The sequence below is a fragment of the Ciconia boyciana genome, chromosome 4 (genome assembly GCF_034638445.1).
Source record: "Ciconia boyciana chromosome 4, ASM3463844v1, whole genome shotgun sequence".
Taxonomy (NCBI): domain Eukaryota; kingdom Metazoa; phylum Chordata; class Aves; order Ciconiiformes; family Ciconiidae; genus Ciconia; species Ciconia boyciana.
The window spans coordinates 78,776,379-78,802,346 of NC_132937.1; the positions used below are offsets into that span (position 1 = coordinate 78,776,379).

The 25,968-nt window shown below is 36.3% G+C and overlaps 1 protein-coding gene across 9 annotated transcripts in view; it reads right to left on the minus strand.

The window, feature by feature from the left end:
- Window positions 1-2,433: 2,433 nt before the first annotated feature.
- PJA2 (praja ring finger ubiquitin ligase 2) overlaps window positions 2,434-25,968 on the minus strand; it is a 34,101-nt gene continuing 10,566 nt past the window's right edge. For 3 of the 9 annotated variants that reach the window (XM_072860512.1, XM_072860513.1, XM_072860511.1), the window contains exons 2-9: window positions 22,180-22,380; window positions 18,523-19,582; window positions 14,701-14,883; window positions 13,065-13,250; window positions 10,740-10,851; window positions 4,885-4,999; window positions 4,280-4,395; window positions 2,435-3,081 (exon numbers count right to left, since the gene is read on the minus strand). In XM_072860512.1, coding sequence (XP_072716613.1) covers window positions 2,950-3,081; window positions 4,280-4,395; window positions 4,885-4,999; window positions 10,740-10,851; window positions 13,065-13,250; window positions 14,701-14,883; window positions 18,523-19,582; window positions 22,180-22,378 — 2,103 coding nt within the window. In that variant the 5' untranslated portion in view covers window positions 22,379-22,380 and the 3' untranslated portion in view covers window positions 2,435-2,949. Of the gene's footprint in view, window positions 3,082-4,279; window positions 4,396-4,884; window positions 5,033-10,739; window positions 10,852-13,064; window positions 13,251-14,700; window positions 14,884-18,522; window positions 19,583-20,925; window positions 20,958-22,179; window positions 22,381-25,968 lie in introns of those variants that run through there. The other 6 variants (XM_072860516.1, XM_072860514.1, XM_072860517.1 and 3 more) reach the window with 6 other exon arrangements.

Below are 25,968 nucleotides of genomic sequence, written 5' to 3' on the forward strand. Positions count from 1 at the left end.
TGGGTTTTTTAAAGCCAAAGAAAAAAAACACTTTTAACTTTGGAATGAAAATGTTTTATATGGTAATATTAAAATGAATTCGGTTTACCTCACATAGATGCTTCCAGTGTACTAGTACAGTGTATAGATAACATGAACCTCTACCAGAAACAAGCTTATTTTCACATTTGCTTTCTCATTCTTGTGGCATGCTTGGTTTTACCTAACACTGGGAAAAAAAAAGATTTTCTCCCTTGCAGGTAAAAGTTCTTTTACTTGAAAATTCTCTTTGAGCAAAAAGAAAATTAATTTTTATTATCCTAGGAAAACATTACACTTTGCAGGGCCTTTTCAAGTAGGCCCATTTTAACCAAACAATTTTATATTTGAAGCAGGAACAACAGGATCTGCAAAGAATCTGTTATGACTGACTTCATTTACCAAAAAAATTAAATAATCACAAACATTTAGACATCATCCAAAGGTGGGATTTTTCTACTTTATTTTGTGTTAAACACTTCTACTGGTAATCATTTGAGTATGACCTAGCATATGCTTTTTCAGACACCTCATTAGAAAGACCTTTCATCTGCTGTCTTCTCAGATGAGGAGCCAGGAAAGATCTGCAAACAAGACCTCTACATTCAAGTTAAAGAAAAAAAGACAACATGAACACTCTTTTTTGACAGCTGTTTAGAAATAGGAAGTCAGAGCTGAGGCCAGCAACATATAATGAAGGAAGGAAAAAGCTTCTAGCTTAGCTCTTGACACTGCTAGTTAAGTCTGGAATCAAAAGCTTCTAGCAAGAGGATTTCCAAAGCTTGCCACAGAATTTAAAGTAATTCTCTTTATAAAACATTGTGTTTAGGAGATTAAATGAAGGCCAACATATTGTGCCGATCCAGAGAGAAACGAAGTACAGGCTGGTTAAAATACCTGTAACATTTACTGCAGGGGGAACTACTGAAGAACAAAAGGCCCTAACAAAGAACAAGTTTGATACTACTATGTCCCCTGCAAGCAACACAAATGTCTTCATTTCTACTTTCTCTTAAATCTCTATATATCCCATACACAAGCTTTAAAGGTCGCATTACTATTTTGTCATCTGGGGTAGTTAGTAACCATGGATCAACCACTCTCCATAGCACTACTTTGTAATAGAGATGCAGAAGATTATAGCACTTCTTGGATTAGTATGAATTCTGGTGGTGAGTATGCCTAGAAGTATATGTTCCTTGTCGTGTTTCCCCAAATCCTACTGATGCCTACTTCAGTGAATATAAAGTTTTAATATAGGAAAATAAGCCGTGAAGGAACTACACATCTGCCACTTTTCACCAGTATCCTATTGTTTTGGCTTCCTTCTACTTTAAGTTTTGGAATTACATAATTGAAGACCTCAGGAGCAGAATCATGGCAACTGCCACCAATTCTTTGGTCTGCTTCAGTCCACAAGTTACACTGCAAAGTACATCACAACTCAGTATGTCCCTCAAACACGTATATTAGTATCTTCCACTGCTAATAAAAATATATTAATGTTTGTAAAGAAATGAGATACTATGATGGCAGCCATAATCATAACTGAGTAGCCAGAGAACTGCTCTAAGATTATTAGTTTTTAATCAATCACTTTTCCAAGAGCTTAATTCAGCTTAATTTCAAAGTTACTGGAAAAATCTGTAACTGTTTTAAAAGGGTTTGATTAGACCTCTTATATTATTTCCATGCACCAACATTTTAGGAATTGTGTGTCTATCCAATGGCCACATAAATGTTTTTGTGCACCCATTAGTGCACATATATACATCCAAATATTAACTTTGTCCTGTAATGATTAACTCCATGCCCATTAATGTTTTTGCATATACTGGAGTGTTATTTCTAGAAATACGTTTTAGAGATCAGCCTTTTCTCCTTTAAAATATTAAGTGTAGCATAACCCATTATAACCAGTGCAAATACCAGAAACATTACTAATTTTTAAATTCCTGAAATAACAACAATTATCCTAGTAGCCAAGTATTCAAATGTATTTTTCAATTAAGTGCGTGAAGTTTCTACTACCCTTTTCAGACTTAAAACTCTAAGAGCCAAAAATATTTTAACTATATCTGCATTAGAAAGCAACCCCAGCCCTGATATATATAACAATAAATATATCTTAAAAAGAGAGAACGTGCATGCATGCAGGAGAGAGCGCAGGAGACATAATTAGCAGAATGGAATTTAAACACAAATTGAAGAAACCAGCTGCCCAGCTCTTATAGATGACACTTCTTAGAAACTTAGAACTTCAAATGCTGAAGTTCCATAGTTCATATACTTATTCAGGACACAGGCTTAAAAATGGTGCTAGCATTTATTAAAAAAAAAGACAGCAGCAATTTAATAGCACTTCTGAGATTAGGAAGAAAGTTTATTATGGAATAAACTGGTAAGAAATACTGTTACATTATGCAATTTCTTTCCAGTGAAATCAAATTCTGCCACTGCTGGCATGACTGAACATCTTTGCATTTAACATATATATGAGAGATCAATTACAAAGTCACTCAGTGGCACTAACTTTGACAAAAACAAATAGTTCAGTTATAGTACGTAAAACAGATTATAAGCATTACTTCAATAAGCTGCAACTGCACTGCAGCTGCAAGAACTTGAACAAAGTGCCACATTAGTTATCTTTTTGGAAAAATATATCATAATATAAGCTTTAGACATTACAGTTACCAGCGACATTCTGCTAAGAAAGAAAAGCTGCACATTCTTCCAACTTACCATTTGAAAACTTAAGCTATTATTGTAAACCTAAAGAGTTTAGAAAGTCTTGCACCCTCTTTCTAAACTAAAATATATAATATAGATAGTATTTTACATATATTTTATACATAATTGTTTTCACATGGTAATTAAACAGGCAAAATTTACATTTTTATTTTGGTGGCAAAGACTTAATTTCAGACCCTAGTTTGAAGCTTCTGTAGCACTGTGAACAGAAGATGCAGAATCATGATCAGATAGAAAGGAAACAGTGGCAGCAGCTGCTTCAGGAAGCACGGGTGAAAGCACATGACGACAAACTGGGCACGTTCCTGACTATAAAAAAAAAAACAGGTCATTTGCACAGTTTGCATTCAATTCTATTGAAAAGCTAAAGGTTATTATTATTTATGAAGTATTTAATGTCTTCACAACAGCACTGTCTCAAAGTCAAATTTGACTGGATGGCTACCTGCAGCTAAGAGAGAGCTAACAAGCTCAGAAGAAAGCTTTGTTTTGCTTTTACACCAGTTACACAGCAGATACATCAGGCTCTCGGCAAGGTCTTCTTCAAAGAATTGATTTTACAGGTGGGAATTTTTTTTGAAGCAAGGATTAAATATAAACTAGGTACAGCCCAAATCTAACTGGAAGTATTTTGTCCAGTTTTCAGCAAGAGCAGTTTACTATGACAGCAGAAAAAGGCAAGACATATAATACAGGCAATATCAATGTGGTAATCAACACTATCAAGGTATAAAAACTTATACACCCACCAACAACCCGTGCTAGAGGTGTTCTGATCTCCCTAGTCTGAATCAATTAATATTCCTCTTGTACTTCTTGAGGAGATTATGTGTTACACTGTAGGCTCACTGAGAACTAGCAAATCCAGGCTCATACTGTCCACAAAGCACAGTGCAAGTGGAAAGAAAAAAAACCCAATTCATTAATTACAGTTCTTTCAGTCTAGCCTCAATGTGATGTAAACCTTTTTAAGACATTTGGAAGGAAACTGATTACAGATTATAAAAATTAAATCTAATACAATATAGATTTAACAAAAGGTAAATTTTTAAAATTAATCTATCAGCATTCCAGTATTTCTCCTTCCAACCTTCGCTGTCACCATAAATGGGCCTGACATTCTGGGGAGATAGATCAGATCTTTTGCTCTTCTCAGAGAAAACCAAGCCATCTTCTTTACTTCAGGGTATGAGTACAGTAAAGAAAGCTTTTCTCATATCAAAACAAGTTATAACTCATCCATCTGTTTCATTCTTACTAAAAGCAGACAATGTTTTTCTTCACAAAAACACCTCCTCTATTCAAGAAATTGCCCTTCAGGTGAGTACAGATATAAATTACTTTCCTTACTTGCACTAGAATTCAGTTCTACAATGGATAAAATTAATAACCAGTTATTTCTTGAAAATGTGGGATGAGATACCAAAAAGTTACAAACTGTTCTTCCCAGAAGAATGCAAATACTCAAAATAACCCACAAAACCCCCAGCAAGCCTGTAGTACTTACTTTCTGTAACCAAAGGGTTACACAAGTTTTGTGAAACAAATGATGACAGGGTAGCTCTGTTATGATTTCATCTTTCAGATATTCACTGCAACAGATAGTACAACACTGCTCTTGACCTACACCCATGATGAAGAAAAAGCATTATTATCTTGTTTTACATCCAAGATGAGCTGAAATTAGAATGCATATATTATCAACAAACAGTATCACTAATGATTACAAAATACCATCACACTTCTCCAGTAAAGGTTAGTTTTCCAAACTGACCAAAGTTATATTCAGTCTGATTCAAGATCCAAAAGCTCTTAGAGCAGCATTACCAGCTGCACCATAAGTATGTTTAAATAGTTATGCATTAGTTTAATAATTGCATTATTAATATACAATTATTGCATACTAATGCATATTATAATATGCAACATAATATAATATGCAACATATTATAATGCCATATAATTGCAGTATAATATGCATTAGTTTAATCATTGTTTAATAATTAGTTTAATAATATGCAATAGTTTAATAATTGCACCTATGGTATTACAGAAAGCTAAATTTGTTCTTATAAACTTTGTGGAAATTAATTCTTAATTATTTTTCCATACCATCATGGTCATCTGTGATGATAATCTGTGGCAGACAATCTATGGCTTCTTTAGTAGCTGGTGGATGAGCCTGTTCAACATCAAATCCAAGAGACTCCAAATGCACCAGAGCAGTCTGAAAAGGGTGAGCAGAGACCAAGTTCTCTTACTCACAAATGTAACATTCCATATAAAAACAAGCAAGCAAGAAAAGGAATCCAATTCTAATACTATTACTTTCTTAAATGGAAGTTATGTCTGTCAGACTAACCATTACATCATTTTTATTTTTGTAATGAATGAGATGAAACTAAAGGTCAAAACAGTAACAGCTTGTTTAAGCCTTCTTAAAGTATCTGGACAGAGTCACAACTTATTCTCTAATGAACATTTGTTCATTTTTAAAAGTTTCAGAAAAGGCAGCAAGTCAAAAAATGTAATAAAGCTTGCTATTACAAAACTGTCATTACATTTCACTTTCTGAAAATAAAAGCCTCATTAATGTGTTTCCTGGTTTCAGCTATTGAATTACTCAGGTACAAACCAAAAATATTAAGTACCTTGGCTACACTACCAGTGTAAGCTTTCAGAAAAAAACAAAACAAAACAGGATCCACATAGGTGTTTCTCATGTGTATGACTTTACACAGACATAGTAATCTGAAGTAGTTTTGTTTGAAACTTAAATTTTTCACCATACAAAAATCTGTAAGACTTTGATGCTACAGCAGGCAGATTTGATGTTTACATCATACATTCAACGCCATAAGACACTGAAAGGATCTCCACTAGAAAAAAAAATGCAACACAGAACTCAGATTGGTTATAATTGCTAAGAAATGTACTAGATATACCTGTTTGAACAGCAGAACAAACTGAAACTGAAGACCCATGAACACAGAAGCACCAAGTTCATATCCTGAATTAACTACTCACACCCCTCAAGTATAACTACTTACTGCTCTAATCAGCATGAAAATTATTTATTCTAATGGCCACAAAACTCCCTTGGTGAGAAGTTTAAGATAACCTGACATTTTTGTAATGTTGGGGGTACAATTAAGTAAAAAACCAAAAATATACTAAAGAAACATTGGATTATACACAAACACCTTCAGTAGTCTTTCCTCTTAAACTTTAGACAAAGTTACTAGAGCTACAGCCTGAAAATATGCCTGCACTTTTATCACAGTGGCAAGGTAGCTCAGGCAACCATCCCACCATAGATCTAAACTAGCAGGTTTACACCTACAGCCAAATGTTTGTGGCAGCAGAGAGATCACCATGAGCTAAGAGACAAATATTTACAGCTCCTGCTGCCACAGGTATTCTCATCTAGAAATCTCCTAATTTAAAAGAAATCCTGGGACAGTTATCCCTAGTGTAGTATGCAAGTCCACCTGCAGAACAGGTACACTCTTCCAATGTAACAGCTTAAAAACATTCAATTCTGCTACAGCAGACAATACTGCCTTACTAACATTAAGGTGATTTTAGTATTTGTAATGGTATTTTGCTACAGCTGCAGTGGTCTGAGACTAATTTGTAGGTAAAAATACAATGCTTAATTAGGTAATTACTATGGCTGGAAAAATTAGATAAGATCCCAGGCAGACAGAAGGATGCAGTATTACCTGTGTATCAAACCTCTGTGCCTATATCCAGTATTAATACTTGCAAACAGAAAACAATTTACAAAAGCATTCTATTGTTTGCTTTTGAAAGCTACACAAAAGAAACATCAGATAGAAAGCCTCACAGTGACCCTGATGCTTAAAACTACATCTTCAAAACCAAAGCAGGGCAAAGAAGTGTCTGTTTTACAACTTTTATAAGATACCTTTATTTCCTTCCTCTTATTACTTGTGCAACTGCTTACTGCTCCATGTACCATAAACAAATGCTGGACACTATGCAGGAGTGCTATAGCCTACAGGGGTTTGAGCTCCTCACATCTGTGAATCGGCACGGGAAACATTCATAAATGAAGTCACTGACAGTGCAAGGACACACAACTTGTTCTATACTGCTAATGAAGTAAACCAAACACTCCAGCTAAGTAATTTATTTAAAACAAATGGAAGTTAAAAAAAATCACACAGATTATTACATTTTAGGATCCCAGAGTCTTATAGGACATAGCTTTTTAAAATAATATTTAATAGATTCACCACTACTCCCCTCCAAATGTCACAATTAACTGGGACAGATATCCCCCTGCTCCAATTAAGACACACTTGAATTTTGGATGCATTACCATGTCACATCCCTTTCAAGTGTTTGTAAATTAGTTTGCTGGATAGAGAAATTCTCTAAAAATTTTCTGAGCTGTAATAGACTCTCATAATAAATTATGTTGTTATAGGCAAAAAAGATCTGATTAATGAATCTACTATTTTAGACAATTTTGGGAAACTTGAGGTGGATTAAGTAAAACAGTAACAGGTTGAATAAAGTGACAGTCATTAGACAGATTATTAATGATGTTATAATTAAAACTCAACCCAATCTGTTCATCAAATCAGAATAATACTTAAAGCTAGGCAAAGATCAGGCTTCTCCATTACAAAACCTCTGGTGCAAAAATACTTATTACCAGGAAGCAGGTGGGTTACTTTTTAAACTTGAAGCAAAAGCAGAGGTATGTTGCACCCATAAGGTAGAATCACACTAAGCAAGATTTAAGTAATAGCTGTTTGCCCTAAAGCCAAATCTAAATAATACTAAGATAACATAACTGGCAACAAATAGCCTGTTAGAAAGCTGAGTATAAATATATAGATAATATCTAAATGCAGAGTGGCAAACCAGCCTGGGGTATTAGTTGTTCAAACAGAGAAAGAAAACACACATGCAAGCAGTAAGATCTAGAACATGAGAATAAAAGTTGTAGAACAAGCAGGAAAGTTATCTGGTGAAACTGAAATCTGATCATCCTGCAGAAAAATGCCTAGTAAAACCAGAACAAGTCCTGATCCCCAAAATAAGATGAACTACGTCAAGAACAGATGAAATCACTCCCTTTACTCTTGGGGAGAGGGATGAGGAGCATAAAATACCAATCGTGAGGAAGAAAGACAGCTACCTTCAATTCTCGCTTCCCTCAGAGCTCTCAAGCCTTATCACCTTGACCTTCGATACTAAGATACCCCTCACAGTGATCTCTCCCTACTTGATACATATATACAGCTGCAAACTACAGAACAAAAGTTAAACATTTTCTATACACCCTATATATGGGAAATCAGAAGTTGCATTTTCTAGCAGAAAGCAAAGACATTTTCAGCAATCTCTTACCCAAACTTGAAGAGTTACTTCAGTTTGGTCATTGCATCACAGAAGAAACAGGGTTTTTTTTTAAAAAAGAATAGGTTTTTTCACCTGAAAATGCTGTACGCTGCACATTTTGGGTATCTGAGCAAGCACTATGACCACAGTACCAAAGATAAGGAAAAGGCTTTGTAACACTGAGATATGTACTATTTCGATGAAAGATTTTACATTTTTAAAAATTTGTGGAACACTCATCTACATCTTCATCTACAATTGCCTGACAACCAGGAAAGTCATGTTTAAAGGCTGTTCTGAACGTCCTCCCAGGAACACAAGTTTCTAGACTATGTTAATCCAGTCAGGGACGGGGTCACATATTTTAAGAGACTACACAGGACTAGCCATTTGTAAGTCCTATATTCTAGAAAGCAGAAAACATTATATCCTGATCCTGTCTACATCTTGCTGTGGTCATTAAGAGGATCTCGGCAAACAATTAAAATTAATTCTGGATAGATAGACATTACAGAGCCTTTTTTGCTCACTTTCTCTCAGCTTCCAGAAATACTCACAATATTGACCAAGAGAAATGTTTAACAGTTTTGGGTAATCCTTGTTCTTATTTTCTGAACAATTTTAGTAACAATTTTTGCACTGGAAAGAGAGGTGCTCTATATATTCTGCTTGAGTTTGAGGAAATATTCTGAATTCTTACTCAAAACCTGTGTTGCTCATTTAGTCACAGTCAATACAGCTATTCCTTTTATTACTCATTTACCATTTTCTGCTGACTAATTCCAATTATGCCAGACTTCTATGCCCACTGTAAAGTTTCAGACACCTAAGTGCTAATTTCAAGCACAAATACTATTTAAGAGAATTGGCTTTCCCTCTTGTCCAACATCCACAGTGACATGTACCACAGGTACCAGAGAATAACTACCTTTGTAGTCATCTGCCTGCTTGCCAAATGTGTTCAACGACACTCCTTTCCTGGTGACACTAACATAATTACAGCATTTTCTCAGCCACACACATAGCCCCCTAGGATTGCTTTTACAGCTCAAGCTTGACAGAAGTGCACACGTTTCTTCTGACAGAGTAACTGGGGAAATGTTACACAGTAAAGAGAAAGAAAAACTCAGAGCCATAATAACCTCAGCCTCCTCTTCCAAGTGTTAACATATAGATTAAAAAAAAAGAAAAGATGGGATTAGTTTTCCCTCTCTACATGGATCCTCTTGCTTTGGTGCAAAGGAGGAGGTCAACTGCTTCTGTAGTTCTGTCCTTTTTGATGTAGTGAGAACTGGCAGCTATGAAAGAGACACAGAATTTTCTCTATACAACTTCAAAATACTGCTTTTATAATATGGATATCAACAGACCTCCTACACATTAATAAGCAGTTCTGAATGTCTCCAGATGAGTAATGCTAACAAGATCCTACACAGCTGGAGAAGACCCTATGGTACTTGATCATGAGTAATGCTGACCTCCCATATACCTTGGGGGATGCACAATACCTGGAAACTGAGTGACTGCCAACTTCAGGGAACAACCCTTCCACCCCCTTGGAAAATCCCCATGAAGTTTATTCACAAAATCATTGATTTTGCACATATCCATGGAAAAAAGTTATCTGTGATTGTTCCACTGACTATTGGCTTTAGAAAGCATTTTAAAGCATCCTTGGTATTTTGTCTGCAAGCACACTATGACATACAGTCTGCCCTGTTCACCTCTTTTAACTAACAGCTAGTAGTCAAACTGCCCCTTGATGCCCCTAAACTTGTGTCACACACAAAACACTAAATTTAATTGTTGTAACACCATATTATATGTCTACACATCATTTAACTCTTATTTTGACAAATACCCTGCAGGGGAGATTTCTGGCAGTGCAAGAATTGTTGCATTGCATCAAAGTGAATTTCAGCTAGCTCCATATTCACTCTGACAGTGACCAATGTCATATAACAGAAAAGATCGATCATAACCATGCTTGTTCTTGATAACAAATGCTCTGGTTTATACAAAGTTAGACAGATGAAATTAGATTAGAACAAGGTAAAGATAAAAGGCTTTTTTTGCTTCTGGGTGGTTTGTTTTTTGTTTTTGTTTTGTTTGGTTGGGTTTTTTAATTTAAAATACATGGACTCAAGACAGTCAAACAGAGAAGTCTTCTACTAAGGAATAAAAAGATGAGACATCCAATTGTACTCTTGCAAAAAAAAAAAACCACAACTGTGACAAGCCACAGGCACAGATCCAGGTATGAACTTTCCTTTGTTATGAAGGGAATTTGGCAACATTCTTTAGAATAATTTAAATAGCATATGTTTATACTGGTAGAAATCAGTATCTTTAAGAGAAATATGTATTCTAAAAGGCGTAGCACTGATCAATGACTTCTTGCACTACATCATTTAAAAGAACTTCACACATTTATTTTCAAGCTTGCAGACCTGAAAGTTCAAGCTAAAACAGGAAGGTAATTTTTTCCCTAGTTCTCCTGATTTTCAGATTATGCTGAAACAGGATTCAAAAATAAAAACTTATGTCACATCATCACTGATATAATACCACCAAGAATATTTTAATACCTCCATAGCTGCTTGTAAGCGTCCCTCTAGTGCAATAAATGTGAGAAACTGAGGATCCACATATGGAATGGTTTGAGCAAGTCCTAGGCCATCACCAAACTCATCAAGTAGTCTGAAAAACATGAGTTAGGAAACATGGTCTTCATTTCAAAGTAAATAGTAATAACATGAGGGCTGAGTACATCAAATTACTGCACATCACCTGTTAACAACTGTGCGTATACTCTCATGAGACAGTTGTGTTGGGTTGACCTTGGCTGGCTGCCAGATACCCACCCAGCTGCTCTCTTACTCGCCCACCTCAACTGGACAGGGGCATAAATAAGACTAAAAGCTCATGGGTCACAGTAAAGACAGGGACATCACTCACCAATCACCATCACAGGCAAAACAGTCTCAACTTAAGGGGGAACCTTAATTTAACTGAAAGGTTGAACGAGATCATCTTTTGAGGTCCCTTCCAATCTAGGCTGTTCTATGATTCTATGAATTTATTGCCAATAAAAATTAATTTGGATGGTGAGAAACAAAGACAAAAACTAAACCACCTTCCCCTTAGCCCTTCCTCTCCTCTCAGGCTCAACTTCACTCCTTCATTCCTGACTCCTCTATGTCCCCATACCCCAAGCAGTGTAGAGGGACAGGGAATGGGGGTCGTGGTCAGTTCACTGCTGTTCCCCTCCTCCAGTGTGGGGTCCCTCCCACAGGCTGCAGTCCTTCAGGATAAACCTGCTCCTGCGTGGGTCTTTCCCACAAACTGCAGTCCTTCACTAACTGCTCCAGCATGGGCCCTCCACAGGCACAGTTCCTTCAGCACTTACATACCTGCTCCACTGTGGTCTTCTCCAGGGACTGCAGGGGAATCTCTCCTCCAGCACCTGGACCACCTCCACCCCTTCTTCTCTGACTTTGGTGTCTGCAGGGTTGTTTCTCTCACATCATCCTCACTCCTCTCTTTCGCACTCTGCTGTGCAGCATTTTTTACCCTTTCTTAAATACACTTTCCCAGAGGCACTACCCTGCAGTGGGTCCGCTGGAGCCAGCTGTGTCCCATGCAAGGAAGGCCCAATCTCTCCTCACAGAGGCCACGCTGCAGCCCCCGCCCCCCGAGAGCACCCTGCTCCCAGTACAGAGGTACACTCAAGACAATATAGACTTCAGAAGAACATGATGGGAGCTTTTGCTGTTGACTACTCCAGAGTAAAAGGGCATACAGCTCACCTACTGAATTTCATATGTATGCTATTAAGCTCGTTTTACAACTAGCATTCAGATTTTGATTACATCATGTGTCACAGTTCATAACTTGGCAGCTGCTTCGAGTTCTGTTTTCAACATTCAGAGATCAAATCTTAAAGCGGGCACAAGCAAAATCATGTACAGATCTGTGTATACTCAGACAAAACTTAACAGACTACCAGAGAAGCATCTTCCTTCCTATTTTGAGTAATTAGGAAGCTTACCAAGGCTAACTTTCAACACTTATAAAACAGGTTTTGTCCATATCTTACAATTCTTTTGCTACCTTGCAGACTGGCACTATAAGAACATGTGCCTTACTTCTAGCTTGGACCCTCATGCATTAGTCCCTCTTGTGCTTTTTCAGAACATACCTTTCACAACGAGAAAATAACAGTGGTTTTGTTATGTCTATGCTGTAGTTTATAATATTTTTAGTAAGCAGAAGAGAGCAAGCATTACGTCTCACTGGAAAGCATTCTGCCTAGCTCACTCCTACTTTAAAACAAACACACTACACTATTCTAGGATTAGACTGTGCAAGTGGCTCCAATCACATTCTTCCTGGTATTTGCAGAATTTTTGTAACAAATATATTGCAATATTCTTCAGTAATCTAATGACAGAAAATTGAGTGAAGCATTCAAAATTATGACAATATTAGCTAAGCACATGGCATTTCGAAGAGAAATAAAATAGGCTTATAACATCCAACTTACACCAGTTGCAAAAGAGGAAAAGACCAATTATGAAATTGCACTGACTTGAATGCTGATTACATTCATATTGCTTTACTTGTTATACTTCCACTATACTTACCATCTTGAAAATTAATTGAAAAAGTACACCCATCCCTTGAATATTTACTGCACCAGAACTTTCTCAGATCACAGCCTGATTTAGCAAATCTACATACTTTTTCTCTCGTTAGAAGAAACATAGCACTTGAAGTACCTTAAGCCTTAAAACTCAGATTATCAGCCTTTGAAGCAAGTGCATACTGATAGCCATGAGTATTTTTGACATCTTACATGAAAATCAAAACAGTAACTACAAAACCTCTGAAATGAATGCAGAAAACTATACCTCCACTCCACATCCAGGTCTTCACTCACACTGGAGTCATCCTCAAGGTTGTTATTTCCATCCAACAGGAAGAATCCAGGATGCAGAAAATCACTAACTGGATCATTTTCCTCATCACTGCTACTTTCTACTTCCTCCTGGTACTGTAACCAAGGAATCTCTCCTTCCTCCAATAATGTCTGTTCCCTTCAGATAAATAAATGAAAAGCTAAAACTAAAAATCTAGGAGAATTTACAAACACATGCAAGCAACAAAAGCTACACATATTACAAGGGCTGCAGCTGCATGTCTCCCAGACTGCAGAGTCCCAGATTACAAATTTAGTATTTGCTGTAAAAAACAAGAAACCCCAGTGGTATCAGCTCCAGACTCAGAATCCAGTAACACCCATGATTCTGTGGCAAAATTATTTGCCTAATGCTCAAGGCCAGCAGTACACTAAGTAGCTTGCTTTGTATTTTCCCTAGTACAGGCAGTATCCCTGGCAGGGCTAGTAAATTTGGTACTAAAGATTTTCTTATTCATCTACAAGGTCCTAAAGCCGCTAAAAAGAAAGGCTCTCTTGACACCCTGGAACAGCCTTCATGGGGAAACTTGCCCCGAATGCAAAGAGGTATTATTTGCAAGAGAAGCTATTTGCATAAGGAGAAAGACTTCTCTCATTCCTGGATTTTCTAGAGGAGCACAAATCACCTGGATGTTTAGAGCTACAGGGCTGCAAGTCCCACTTGCCTTATTAAAGGGCAAATAAACAGGAATCAGGTTAGAAATGGGTACATTTGCAGGCTGTTCACATCAAAGAAAGCTAAAGAGCACACAGCTCCATTGTTGTTCTGAAACAGATGAGTTCTCATAATGTTTTCATAAAGCCACGCTAATTCTGCAAACCTCAAGAGACAGCGATACTAAAAAAGCAGTAACAGATTTGGACTGCTTGGTAATAGGTACTGTCTACCTAAGAGTGGAAGAAGCTGAAAGAACACTTAGGCATGGCTTGTTGCTTTATAGAGACCCAAACTAAGAATTTAAGGTCCATATGAGATGCTTAGGAAAAAAAAAAAAAAGACAAAACAACTTTCCTTGGCTATTTATAGCTATAAATTTTGCCTTGCAACAAAGGCAGATATATTTTATAAAGTAAAGTACTGAATGACTGGAAAAATAAGTAAGTTCTCAGCAAGCAAGCAGTTCGAGTCTACCTTAATCACTGATAGGGCTGCAGAAATAAAGAGCAGCAGTAGAATATGAAAAGCAATAAAGCAAAGAGATAAACAACTGCTTTGCAAGGAGTACTAAGCAGTATCAGAAGACATGTAACATGTATGTCTTGACAATCAACTTGCCTAATCTGGCTTTCTGAAGTCAGTATATCCAGCTTACTATTCTTATTGACACGACAGAAATAATGAGAGGGCATTGACATGTATCTTTCATAAAATAGAACTGTTTGCAAGACATGCCATTTTTTCCCTGATTTGAAATACAACTACTCATTATTTTGATGTAGGAAAATGATTATTTCTAGTACAGTAACTACTTTTAGAATTGACGTTATTCTGTGTAGTATCATGTCGATACCGTGTTACTGCTAATGTTGGAACTTACAGAATGTTAGCTAATAAAATAAAGACATACCTTCCCTGGAAACAGAAGTCTGTGTTCTCTTCTACACCATTGCTGCTGCTCTGCACTTCAGGCTCACAGTCCTCCCTGCCTGGGACAGTCTCCCAGCTCTCATCACTTGAGGACTGGTCTTTTTCTGTCGCAGTAAAATAGGTAGGCAAAGCTGTAGACCATTCTCCATCACTGCATTCTGAGCTGTAATTTAAACAAGGTAACAAGGTGGAAATTCAAACACTGCTTTAGGGGAAGGAAAACAAACACAAACATTCTGTGATTTCCTACTTCTCTGTGAACATCGGTCTCTATTGAGACTATTTTTTCTAGGAGAAATTAATTTTGTACTATTTATAGACATACTGTAAGGCAAGTATACATAAAGAGATGATTAAAAAAATAATTGGTTCCTAAGAAAGAATTTACACTTTTTTGTGGGAAAAAGAGTTGTCCATCCCACTTTGCAAAAAGGTTTTGTTCTTCCCCCTCCACATTTGCAGAGTACATAACTCAGGAATATAAGCCCAGAACCACTATACACATCTTTCTCCAAGCACACAAAGGGAAAACAGCAGCAGTGACACCAAAGACACCAATGCTTGCTTAACAAACGATAAGCAATGTCAGCCTTACCTCTCAGCCAAACAAAACTTAAAGTTCTCATAACCTCTAAGCTATCTACAATGGTCCTTTTTTTTTTTTTTTTTTTTACAAAGATACAATGGATGACTCGCTGCAAATTATATAATTCACTAGCTCGAACAGATGAATGGCAGGGAGTTTTTCCAAAAATAATTTGCTCAGCCACCACATAGAGGGCAGTAAACAACAAGTTGTGGGCAAGTTAAACAAAATAATGATGTTAGCAGGATCTCCAGGAGGAACTTAACTGCTGCTATCTTTGGTAATGCCACTTAGAAGGTTTACTCAATACTAAGAGTGACAGTTGACACCTACCAAAATTCAAAGTATAGTCAACTAGCTTTGTCACTTCAAAAAGTTACAGAAAACTAATAAGTACGTGAACAGCAAACGTGCTTAATAGAGCACATCTTACACAGCAATCTACAACACCTGCAGCTCAGAGTTTTCAATCTGCTAAACCCAGTATGTCTATCAATGTACCAATGTTATCTTCCCACCTACAAACTCACTTAAAAGAATCCCTCCTTCTATATAATATTACAAGCATATCCCAATAAAAATTGCTATTTAATGAATTACAAGTACTTTTGAAAAACTGCACATTATACACTGCAAGTTTTACAAGAATAAAGAAGATCAAGACATATTACGTGGAAGCATTTTAATTTGAAGTAGGAATATATTTTTCTATCACAATTTTGAGGACTAGGGAAAGTGATGAAAATGAGAATATTCTTTAATTGTGGGCTATTTTAAAGGACTAATTTACATAGAAATCATATCTGTTAAGAAATTCTGATATGCAGTCTAATGCATCTTTATTACCCCAACTAAAGCTGAATGCTAACATTTTAGAACCTTTTGTTTTGTTTGTTTGTTTTTGTTTTAAAAAGGTTAATTAAGCATACTGTAAAGCTAGCCCAAATATTCGAGTCTCTTATTTTAGTTTTCTCTATTTTACAGCTCAGGAATGATTTCCAACACAGTTTATAATAATATTCCTATGTTGTTAGTCAAATTTGTTCTCTTTAAAGTTTATACACAAACACTAATTCAAACCAGAAAAGAGGATATGCCTAAAGTCATTAACACTGAACAAAGAAATAACATCGGATGTGTTTATTTCAAAACTTGGGATTTAACTGTGCCCAATTCTGTGGAGAAGCAGAACATCACTTAATGGTTAGAGTTATAAACTTGTCACTTGCCAAAAGCATAACACATTAACAGCATCTGCACATGGATTTTCTGAGAATGGACTCTCCCCTGGCTGAACTGGCCTGTACTTGCCATATGATCCAAAACTAAACAGAAGGAGCTAAAGGATATGATCCTCATCCCACCACCCCTGCCCTCCAGGGACCTACCATGACCCTTCCAACTTAGAGCATATGTGGTTCTAACAAATATGCAAGACACTCTCCTTCTCACACAGCTTCTACATGCTAACACCATAATAACTGGGCACTTCCTTGAAGCAAAAATGTGAGGTGAAGGCCCAGGCTGCAGCAATCAGCAAGGTAAATTTCTCTCTGGGTTGGAAAGAAGTGAAAGTTGACTTGCAGGATGTAGTTTGACACATATGTCAATTCTGCTTTTTATGCAGCTATATATATATTTAAACATGTAATATGGATTAACTCTTTCAACATAAAACTTTACCTTTTGAGAGTAGAAAAACATATTACTCCTTTGTACAGAGTAATCATTGACAATTTACTTCACAAGGATAAGTCTTGAGGGTTTAGAAGAAAAATTATATTTTTTAAGTTAAAGAACACATACGCTTCCTGTTTAGTGGTTCGGTTATTGCCATCATGATGAACATAGTCACTGTCAGATAGGCAATCCGTATTTCTTTTTGCCAGGCTACAACAAACCATCACTTTGCATCATGAAAGCCAATGCTATAGTTGTAAAATACAGTTCATTTCCTCCACTTGCATTTTAATCTTCTAGTAGTAGCATTTCAGAAGTTGAAAATAAAAGATAATGCAGTAACAAAAATTTTCAAAAAGTAAACCTTACAAGGAAGGAAAGGATTCATTTGCAAGTCCACCTATATCTTTAATAAGAAAAAAACGTATTAAGTCTACTAACCCATTTTACAATGCCTTAAGGATTTTGTTCTCTCATAATTGGGACTCTGCAATATTTTAAGGACAAGAGTTTATGCAGATTAATTTTCATGCTGTTCTCTCCACAAAAGCAGTGGAAACACAATCTACTAAGCAGGTTAGCTTATGAAGCCTAATGGCAAGCACACACACAAAAAAGCCACATTAACATCCAGAAGACATGTCTTGTAAAGAATGCAGTGGGAACAGAATCAACAAGATGAAAGCAAACCAGAAGAAAAACAGGAAAAAAAATCAAATAAAAGGCATCAAACACTACTGCATTTACCATAAATGAACGGAAGTTTAGAAATTTCTTTTACCCTCAAATAGCTTAGTTACATAACTCCAATTCACAGTGAAAAGTTCTTAACCAGCATTTTATGAGTAAAAGTTAATCAACATAAGGTTTATCCAAGTTAGTCCATCTTCTGGGTAGAGAGCCCAAAACAGGAGGAGCCTAAATACTGCTCCTGGTGTCCAGATTGGAGACATTTGTAGATCTGAAACTGTATTCATTAATAGTTAATTTGGAAACACCTACTAGTCTAAAGAACTTTCATTAAAAAAAGGGATTATAAGCAATCCTATCAAGTTATTCTTCAGATATGACAAGGAAGAATAATTTATTTCAAAAGGCTGGAGACAAGAACATACATAGGCTGTCATGCAGAATATTGAGATCTGATGGCAAAAAGAACTGAAAATAATTCTTGAAGGGAACTTTCAAAGACCCATAATTTGCCAAAAACCATGCTGAACAAGGTTCTCCCTCTCTACCCTCCATCCACTCAGTAAAAAAAAGAAAAATAAACAAGCAGTCTTCCTTAGTGGTACGGTGCTTTGACTCTAAACATAAGGAAAGGCTTTTTACATTACCAAAAGAACAAAAATTACCATTTGTTTAGATGGACTTGAGGAGGGGTGAACGAGAACTGAAAGGAAAAGTTGGCATCTTGTTATCTGATCGTATTCTGAAATGCTTGAGTTTGTCCCATTTGCTAACAAATTATTCAGATTTGCACATTATTTACACAAAAGATTCAATACTAATACAGATATAAAAATGAAATTTTACCTGTCTTCATCTTTGTGGGACACTGAGAAGTTGCAGTCTTCAAACTCATCCCAAAAAGTGCTATCATCTAGCATTTTTTTTTGTTCTTGAGCTGATGCATTTTTCCTTAGGTCTATTTCTGTGTTCTTTTGATGACCTTCATACTCTCTTGAGTCAAACAACATACTAGAACTCATCTCCCGTTTGCCATTTCTCAAGGCACACTCAGCACGGCCTTGCTGGATTTCAGCAATTTCATTTCTCCTCCAGGAACCGCTTTCCTCTTCATCATCATTAGGGAGAAGCTTCTCTCTCTCCAAGTCGTTTGTAGTATTTTGTTGTCTTATTTTAGGTCTCACTACTAGCTCAGGTGAATTTCCTTGGGCAGTCTTGCCATCATTGACATTTAATTCATTAGCGATTGCTATAGGGGTTCCGATTCCAACATCCACTATATTTTTAATCTGCTGTGTTTCACAATTGGCATCACTTGGGTTACTTTTCAGTATAGCTTGATCTTCAGCAGAAGATTTAAATGTCCTATTGTTTGGACACGCCAAGTCTGAATCTATGCTAAAATACCTCATTAAAGGCATTGGTCCTGCTTCTTCACAACATTCTCTAGAAACACTGTGTCTGAGCACAGACAATTGAGACTGTAAGTCAGTAAAAGACTCTACGCCTTTTTCTAACTCAGAAAGCATGCTATCCAGTGTTTCCTGAAATACACCTGCTTCTTCTCTTGCCAAAGAAAATTTGTCTTGAGCATCACTTTCCTCTCCATCACTGCTATCTGGCTCATAAGAGTCAATGTTAACAAAAGCAATTCCATTCCGACCATTCAAATCATTACACCCTCCAGACGCATATTCTGCAAGGTCCTCAGAATTTTCAAAAGGATTCATAAAGTCCTCTGAGATTCTGTTGCCTTCCAGACCATAAGAGAATAGAGAAAATGGTAATGCATTAGCTTCAAAAGTTTGGCTCAACACACTGTGGCAAACAGGTTCTCCAGTTCCAGTATTTTCTAACAAAGGCTCATCCGATAACCCAGAAGAAACTTGAACCAATGGACTGGAACCTTCACAGAAAGTTGTAAGAAAGAATGCATTGGAATAATCAAAAACAATAGAAATATTCTCATCTACAACAACTGCTCATGAAAAAAAAAAGGATAGTTCACTAGGACTGCAGTGCAATTTAATAAAGAGAAACATTTACCAGAGATGCAGTCATTCTTCACTAATATATTTAAGTTCTCATTTATATAAATGAAGCATATAGAAATAGACTTTAAATGACACAATTTCAGCTCAGCCTGTGACAGCAAAAACACAAGTATTGAAGGAACATGTTCATAAGCAGCGTTTTTACAGTGTTTTCATAAAAGGGCATTTTAAGATGAGAACAGGAAACCTGAAAAAACACTAGAAGATTTAAAAACGGCAACATTTCTTTCCATGAGTTAAAAATTGGACTATCCATTCATTAACTGGCTAAATTGTGCCTCCTGCCATACTCAGATAAAGCCATTTATTGCTACTATAAATTACATACCAATAGCACTATATTTTCTACATGCAGCTGTGAGTGCAACTCTTCATAAGAAGAAAATAATAGCAGGGATGAATGTGGAATTACAGTTAGTAGTTACCATCATCACAACTTCAGTCTCGTTATATTACACTTGAACACCTCTTGCATAAAGAGACAATAAATATCAAACCCAGCAGCAAGAATGTAAAAACATGTATGCTGCTCCTACTACAAAATTAATGCTTAGTTCAAGTCATTTGTAAACTCCTAACCAAGGCAATAGTCCAAACTATTTTTGAACATACAATGGCTTGCATAACTTGAGAGTACTTAAAGTTTTTAAGTAAATATTAAGAGATTATGAAACTTAACTACAAGACAAAAAAAAAAGATATATGCATGGTTAATTGAAGGGATTTCCTAGCATGTTATTTTAAAAACAGGCAGAGGCAGGAAGCCATGTAAAATCAGTGTTCTGGGGTTAAAAAAATTAAAAAAGAAAAAGAATCTCATCTAAATAGCTAATCCATGCCTAGGTTGGTGAATTCATGGCACTGAACTCTTATGAAAGCTGTGCCTCAGCACTAGCTGTCTGGCTTGCAGGAAGCAATACTGTAACATTACATTTTATCTAATTAAAGTATTGAAGCTCCTTCACAAAATTGCTAACAGCTGAGGTTGGCCAGCAGGCCCCTCTGGATATCATCCAGTCCACCCCTCCTGCTCAAGCAGAGTCACCTATAGTGGGTTACCAAGGACCAAGTCCAGTCAGATTTTAATATTTCCAAGGGTATTTCCTCCTACCCATCTTCCACAGTTGCTTAGATGTATATAAGATGTCAAGCCAATTAGCAAGGAAATATGCAGGATATTTTAGGTTGTACCTACCCATCAAAACATAAGTATTGACTGGGGAAAGATGTAACCTAGTTGAGGTAAAGGAAATAAATCAATCCAAAACATCTCAGAGAAATTTGAAAAGCCATAATACAAAAAAAGGACCAAACATAAAAGGAAAAGCATTTTGTTATTAGACTTAACATAGAAAATTAGTCACTCAGAATTTATATACGAAGCAATTGTATTAAGAACAAGGAGATAATACACTCTAAACTGCATATTTCTTATGACCCCTAAAATAAGAGCATGCTCATTTCTGAGCAACTGAAACAAGAAAAGTGGTAGCATTATAGAGAGACAGGGAGATCTCCACAAGTGTCAACATTGCCTTAAAGGAAATAAACCTTTAACTAGATGAAAGTGTAGAAAGGGTAGAAAGTGTATGAAGCACAGACAACTGCAAAAACATTCAAGTTACAAAAAAATAAAACTACCCCAAGATGATCTAAATCACATAACAATCTCCAGGAACAATGGCATACGACCAAGTTAAATTAGCACCATGCTATTACAAAAAAAAAGAACATTAGAAGGAGAAAGCAGTTACAAAATAGTCTATAAAGGAAGGAGAAAAAAGCTATCTTGGAAAATCTGAGGCTACATCAAACTTTTTTAGCAGAAAACCTCATATGGTCAAGGAGATGGGACTAAGTTTCTAATCCAACAAGCCATTTTGTATTTCTCTTAAATTATTATTCAGATACTAAAGTCACAAAAGACATTTTGGGAAATAATGTTCAATATTCATTAAACCACAATGGGAAGTGGTCTGACTGGTATAAACAAAGAGAACCTTTAAAGATGTTTTATAGGCTTAAACTAATTTCCACTGTAACTACACTAAGGCTGACAAAGACAGAACAACCTGGTCCATGATACGTTAAGTATTTCACAGCCTAGTTCCAAACAGAGGGTTAGAATAGGTATTCTCTTCCAAATGTGATTTGTAGTTTGGTTTGAAGACAAAATAATTTGAATTATACAATGTTATGGCCATCTAGTTGGTTAGAATGCATTACCTCATTCAGGAATGCACTTCTTCAGGCAAAATTAAACAGCCTGACATAGACTAACTTGCCTTCATGCTAATTTTCATTCTATGAAGCCATATGAAATGTACTTTACATGTGTTATTTAAGTGGCTACTCTCTTCCCTTCACATTTCTCTATGTGCCTTCACCCTCCACCCCCATGCATCCCAGATTGCAATTAAAGGGCACATACACAAAGATATGCACATACATAGAGCATTCTCTTTCGGAACATTTTCCAATTCTAATCGTTCACAGTCTTCATTGTGTTGATGTTCATCTCTGTCTTGGCTATTCAAAGATGGTCTAAAACCAACATAGGCATGTCTTCTTCCATATCTTCTACCTGTGATAGTTTGATATCCTCCTGCCGGTTTGGGCCAGGCAGGTTTGCCAGCTTCTTGACCCATTGCTACATGACATTATGGAGCAAAGAAAAAGACAGAGAGAGTACATTAGACAACAATAAGTCTTTATAATTTCCCTCTTCCCTAACACTTTGATATAATTTTTTTAGCAAGGAATTTCCCATTTCTCTGAAGTCTTGAGATTCACTAACAATACTATTATTAAGAACCTGAAGTGCTCTGGGCACATGTTATGAAAGCACATAACAGAATTTCCATCTACATTAAATAATATTGAGAAACACCTATCTTGCCCCCATCTTAAACATATTTGTAGTAAATAACAGAGACTTTATTAAAAAAATTTTAAAATCAAGTTCAGATGTCATATGACTTTTTTTAATGTGAAAAAATTCTACACATAACTCTGACACAACACGTATGTCAGCTTGCAAAAACACATTTGCAAGCACTATAATAGAAAAGCCTTCTGGTAACGCAGCACAATTCAGCCAGCCCTAGCTGGCTTATCTCTGTGACAGGAAAAGTACAATTAATCAAATCACACCTTCTAAAACAAAAGTCCTAAGTTCCAGGGAGAAGGCTTTATTCTTTACACTAGGTAGTATGTTCAGGCATGGCCATACAAGGTAATTGCCCACGTATGGCTCCTATTATTATAGTAGTATTCCATATTAATGGATCTTAATGCTTTTACCAAGAAAACATGGGATAAGAAGTAGAAGGAAATTTGAAAAACAGTGGGGGAAAGCTGCTGATATTGCAATGAAGAGAGATTTTAATACAGCAGTAGTATCAGCTATTAATAATCTAACACAAGTGTTCATGTCCAAAGGCTGTTGCTTGTATAAACGCAATAGAAGTTCAGTATTTCAGATGTTCAGTGGCTTTTTCATGTCCCTCTAAGTCACTTTTAATCTTTAAGTCCAGGAAGATAAAGTTTGCAACCATTAACACAGAGTTTTATGAACTTCAGAAAAATAAGAAAGCTTTTTTCTTTCCTGGCTGTTAAACCGATCTCTTCACTACCCTTAAAAAGATAATATCTATAGGCAAAGACACCATTTATTAGCAGTTGTTTTATGCAGCTTCGAGTGGTATAGCCACTAGTAAGACTGGTAGTTGCAGTTTGTGGACTGCCTAAAAGATACAACTGCACACATGTACCAACTGTCAAAGAGTGCAAGCAGGTTTTTTTCTTTGTTTTTTTAAACTAGCATCACTGTTGAAGCTGTCATTCTGCTAAGACAGACATACAGGAAACTAACTCTGTTGCTGCCTACCTAACAAATAATGAAAAGTAAAACATGAGGAAAAAACCTAAATATTTTTCTTGGGGCTGCACTCTCAGAAATCACAAGATCCTTTAAAAGCTTTAATGAAGAAGCAAATAGAAGAAAGCTACCTATTGTAAACTACAGCTTCCAGTAGAAGCTAGTCTTAAGAGGTTCAGACACATAGCACGTCCTACAAGAATTTGGTCTACAATTGCCAGTACGGCAATTCTGAAAACATTTCCTAGCAATCTGCACTTCAAATTTCTGTGGAAAAAAATTGAAATACTTTCTGCCTGATCTTCCTCACAGGAGAAGAAAAAAAAAAAGACAGAAACATGAGTAGTGTAATGATAGTAGAAAATTCAAGGCCTCAGAAAAAATGCAAACTCCAGAAGAAAAATAATCACTTTCTCTTTCAGCTTGACATGGAAAAAAATTAAGATTGGAGTAAACCAAACAAAATTACACTAACAATAGAACATCTGCCACAAGAGTCTAAAATATTACTGTTTCATTCCCAGGTGAATTGACAGCAACAGTGAAGATACTTGCAGTGCTTAAAATTAAAAGGCAAATATTTACAATTCAATTGCTTAAAATTGCAGCATTTAAGCAAATTATAACATGAGGAGTCTTTTATCTAATATTGTCAGCTTCACTTTTCGTTGTCTTTAGCCAATTCTAAGAAACCATTAGCTACAAAAATGTTGTGCTATAACTCACCACTTGATATCTATGGCTCTAAATCTCCCTTAAAACATGTAATCCTAGTCATGTTGTCTTTACATCCTTCTTTCTACACATGAAACACTCCAACCATAGCTCAGTTCCATGAACACTGCAGAATTCCAAATATGTCCATCACTAGCTGCAATATAATCATACAGCTCATTTCTACAGGCCTGGGATAAAACTCAGTCAAACCTTTGCAGAAAAAAAAAAATCAGCAGGTATCAGAGGCTCTTTTCTCATTTATCTGAAGCTTTACATAGTTTGATGACATACAATATCCCTTGAAAATATTTTCAGGTATTTGCCCAAACCTGTCCATCCCACATTAAACAACAGAAGCTAAAACAGTAAATTCATTATTAACTATACTACTCCTGGAATCCTTAGAAAGCTGAAAACTCTCTACCATCTTTGCCAAAAAAGTCTCTGCAACTAATGCAAGAAAAAGGGGACTGAATTAATTTTCTTAGTAAGGATATTAACTGGCTGACTAATTAAGTCAACCAGCAAGTCATGTTTATTCAAGCAAGCTCTGACAATTCTTAAGTTTCCACTGATTATTACATGGCTGGTTAGCAGACTGCCAGACGAAGCTGACAATAAGCAGCCACATCCGAACTTGCAGAGCAGAATCCAACAGTTGGATTACTAAATCAGCACAGCAACAGAGAAATCTGCCCTCAAACATGGTAATACAAGTGGTTGAAACAAAAAAGGTAAAAATACAACATAACTGTCTAATTCTTAATTTTAGTTTGTTCTCTAAAACACCAGTATTGTTCAAAACCAGATGTCCACTCAAGAGAGTCAAACTGTCTGAATGCAAATGTTTTAATTTTTAAAATTGATGTTCAGAGCATGCAAAATCTTTAAAGCTGGGTGCAACGCACTGCATTTTTTGTCCAAATAGTTCTCTCACACACAAAGTATCTCATCTTGTACTCAATTGTTCTTAAAAGATACATCATGCAGTTATTCTTCTGCCCTGGGAAAGATTTATTGGATCATATAGTGAAAGCTTTCACTTTTTACTGAAAGTTTGGATGTCACATTTGGTTTACAGGAGACCTTAACTTCTACGTAGATACAAAATACCTCAAAATAAGAGGAAGAGCCATGCATTTATTTGCCTACATGCCTAAAATGGGCAACATCTGGGCATCTGAATCCAGAGACCAATTTACAAGAAACCCTTCAGGCAATCAAGTTCCTGAGACATTATAATGTCCTCCTCTCAGGTCCTTCCTTCCAGGCTAACCCAACCTTATAAGTGGATAGTGCTCTATCTTCTTTCAGAAGCTCAGATTAGTAGGCCTGTTCAAAACATACCTGATAACTGCTGACAAGACACAGTTCTGCAAAACTGACCAGTCTTAGGGATGCAACACACCAGTGACTAAATAACCAAGGTAGGGGAAACAGGCTATTTATTCACTTCTTAGGCTAAAGATGTTTATACACACACCTCCATCCTTTCTAAAGGGTACTACAGTCACCTGAATTCCTCAAAAGACCATTAGCAGCTGTTATAAAGCAGAAAAGCATTTTAGATTACCAGAGCTGGATTAAAAAAAGCAGAGGACAGTGTCTCAAAATGCTCAGTGCATGAACAGGTAGGCCCAG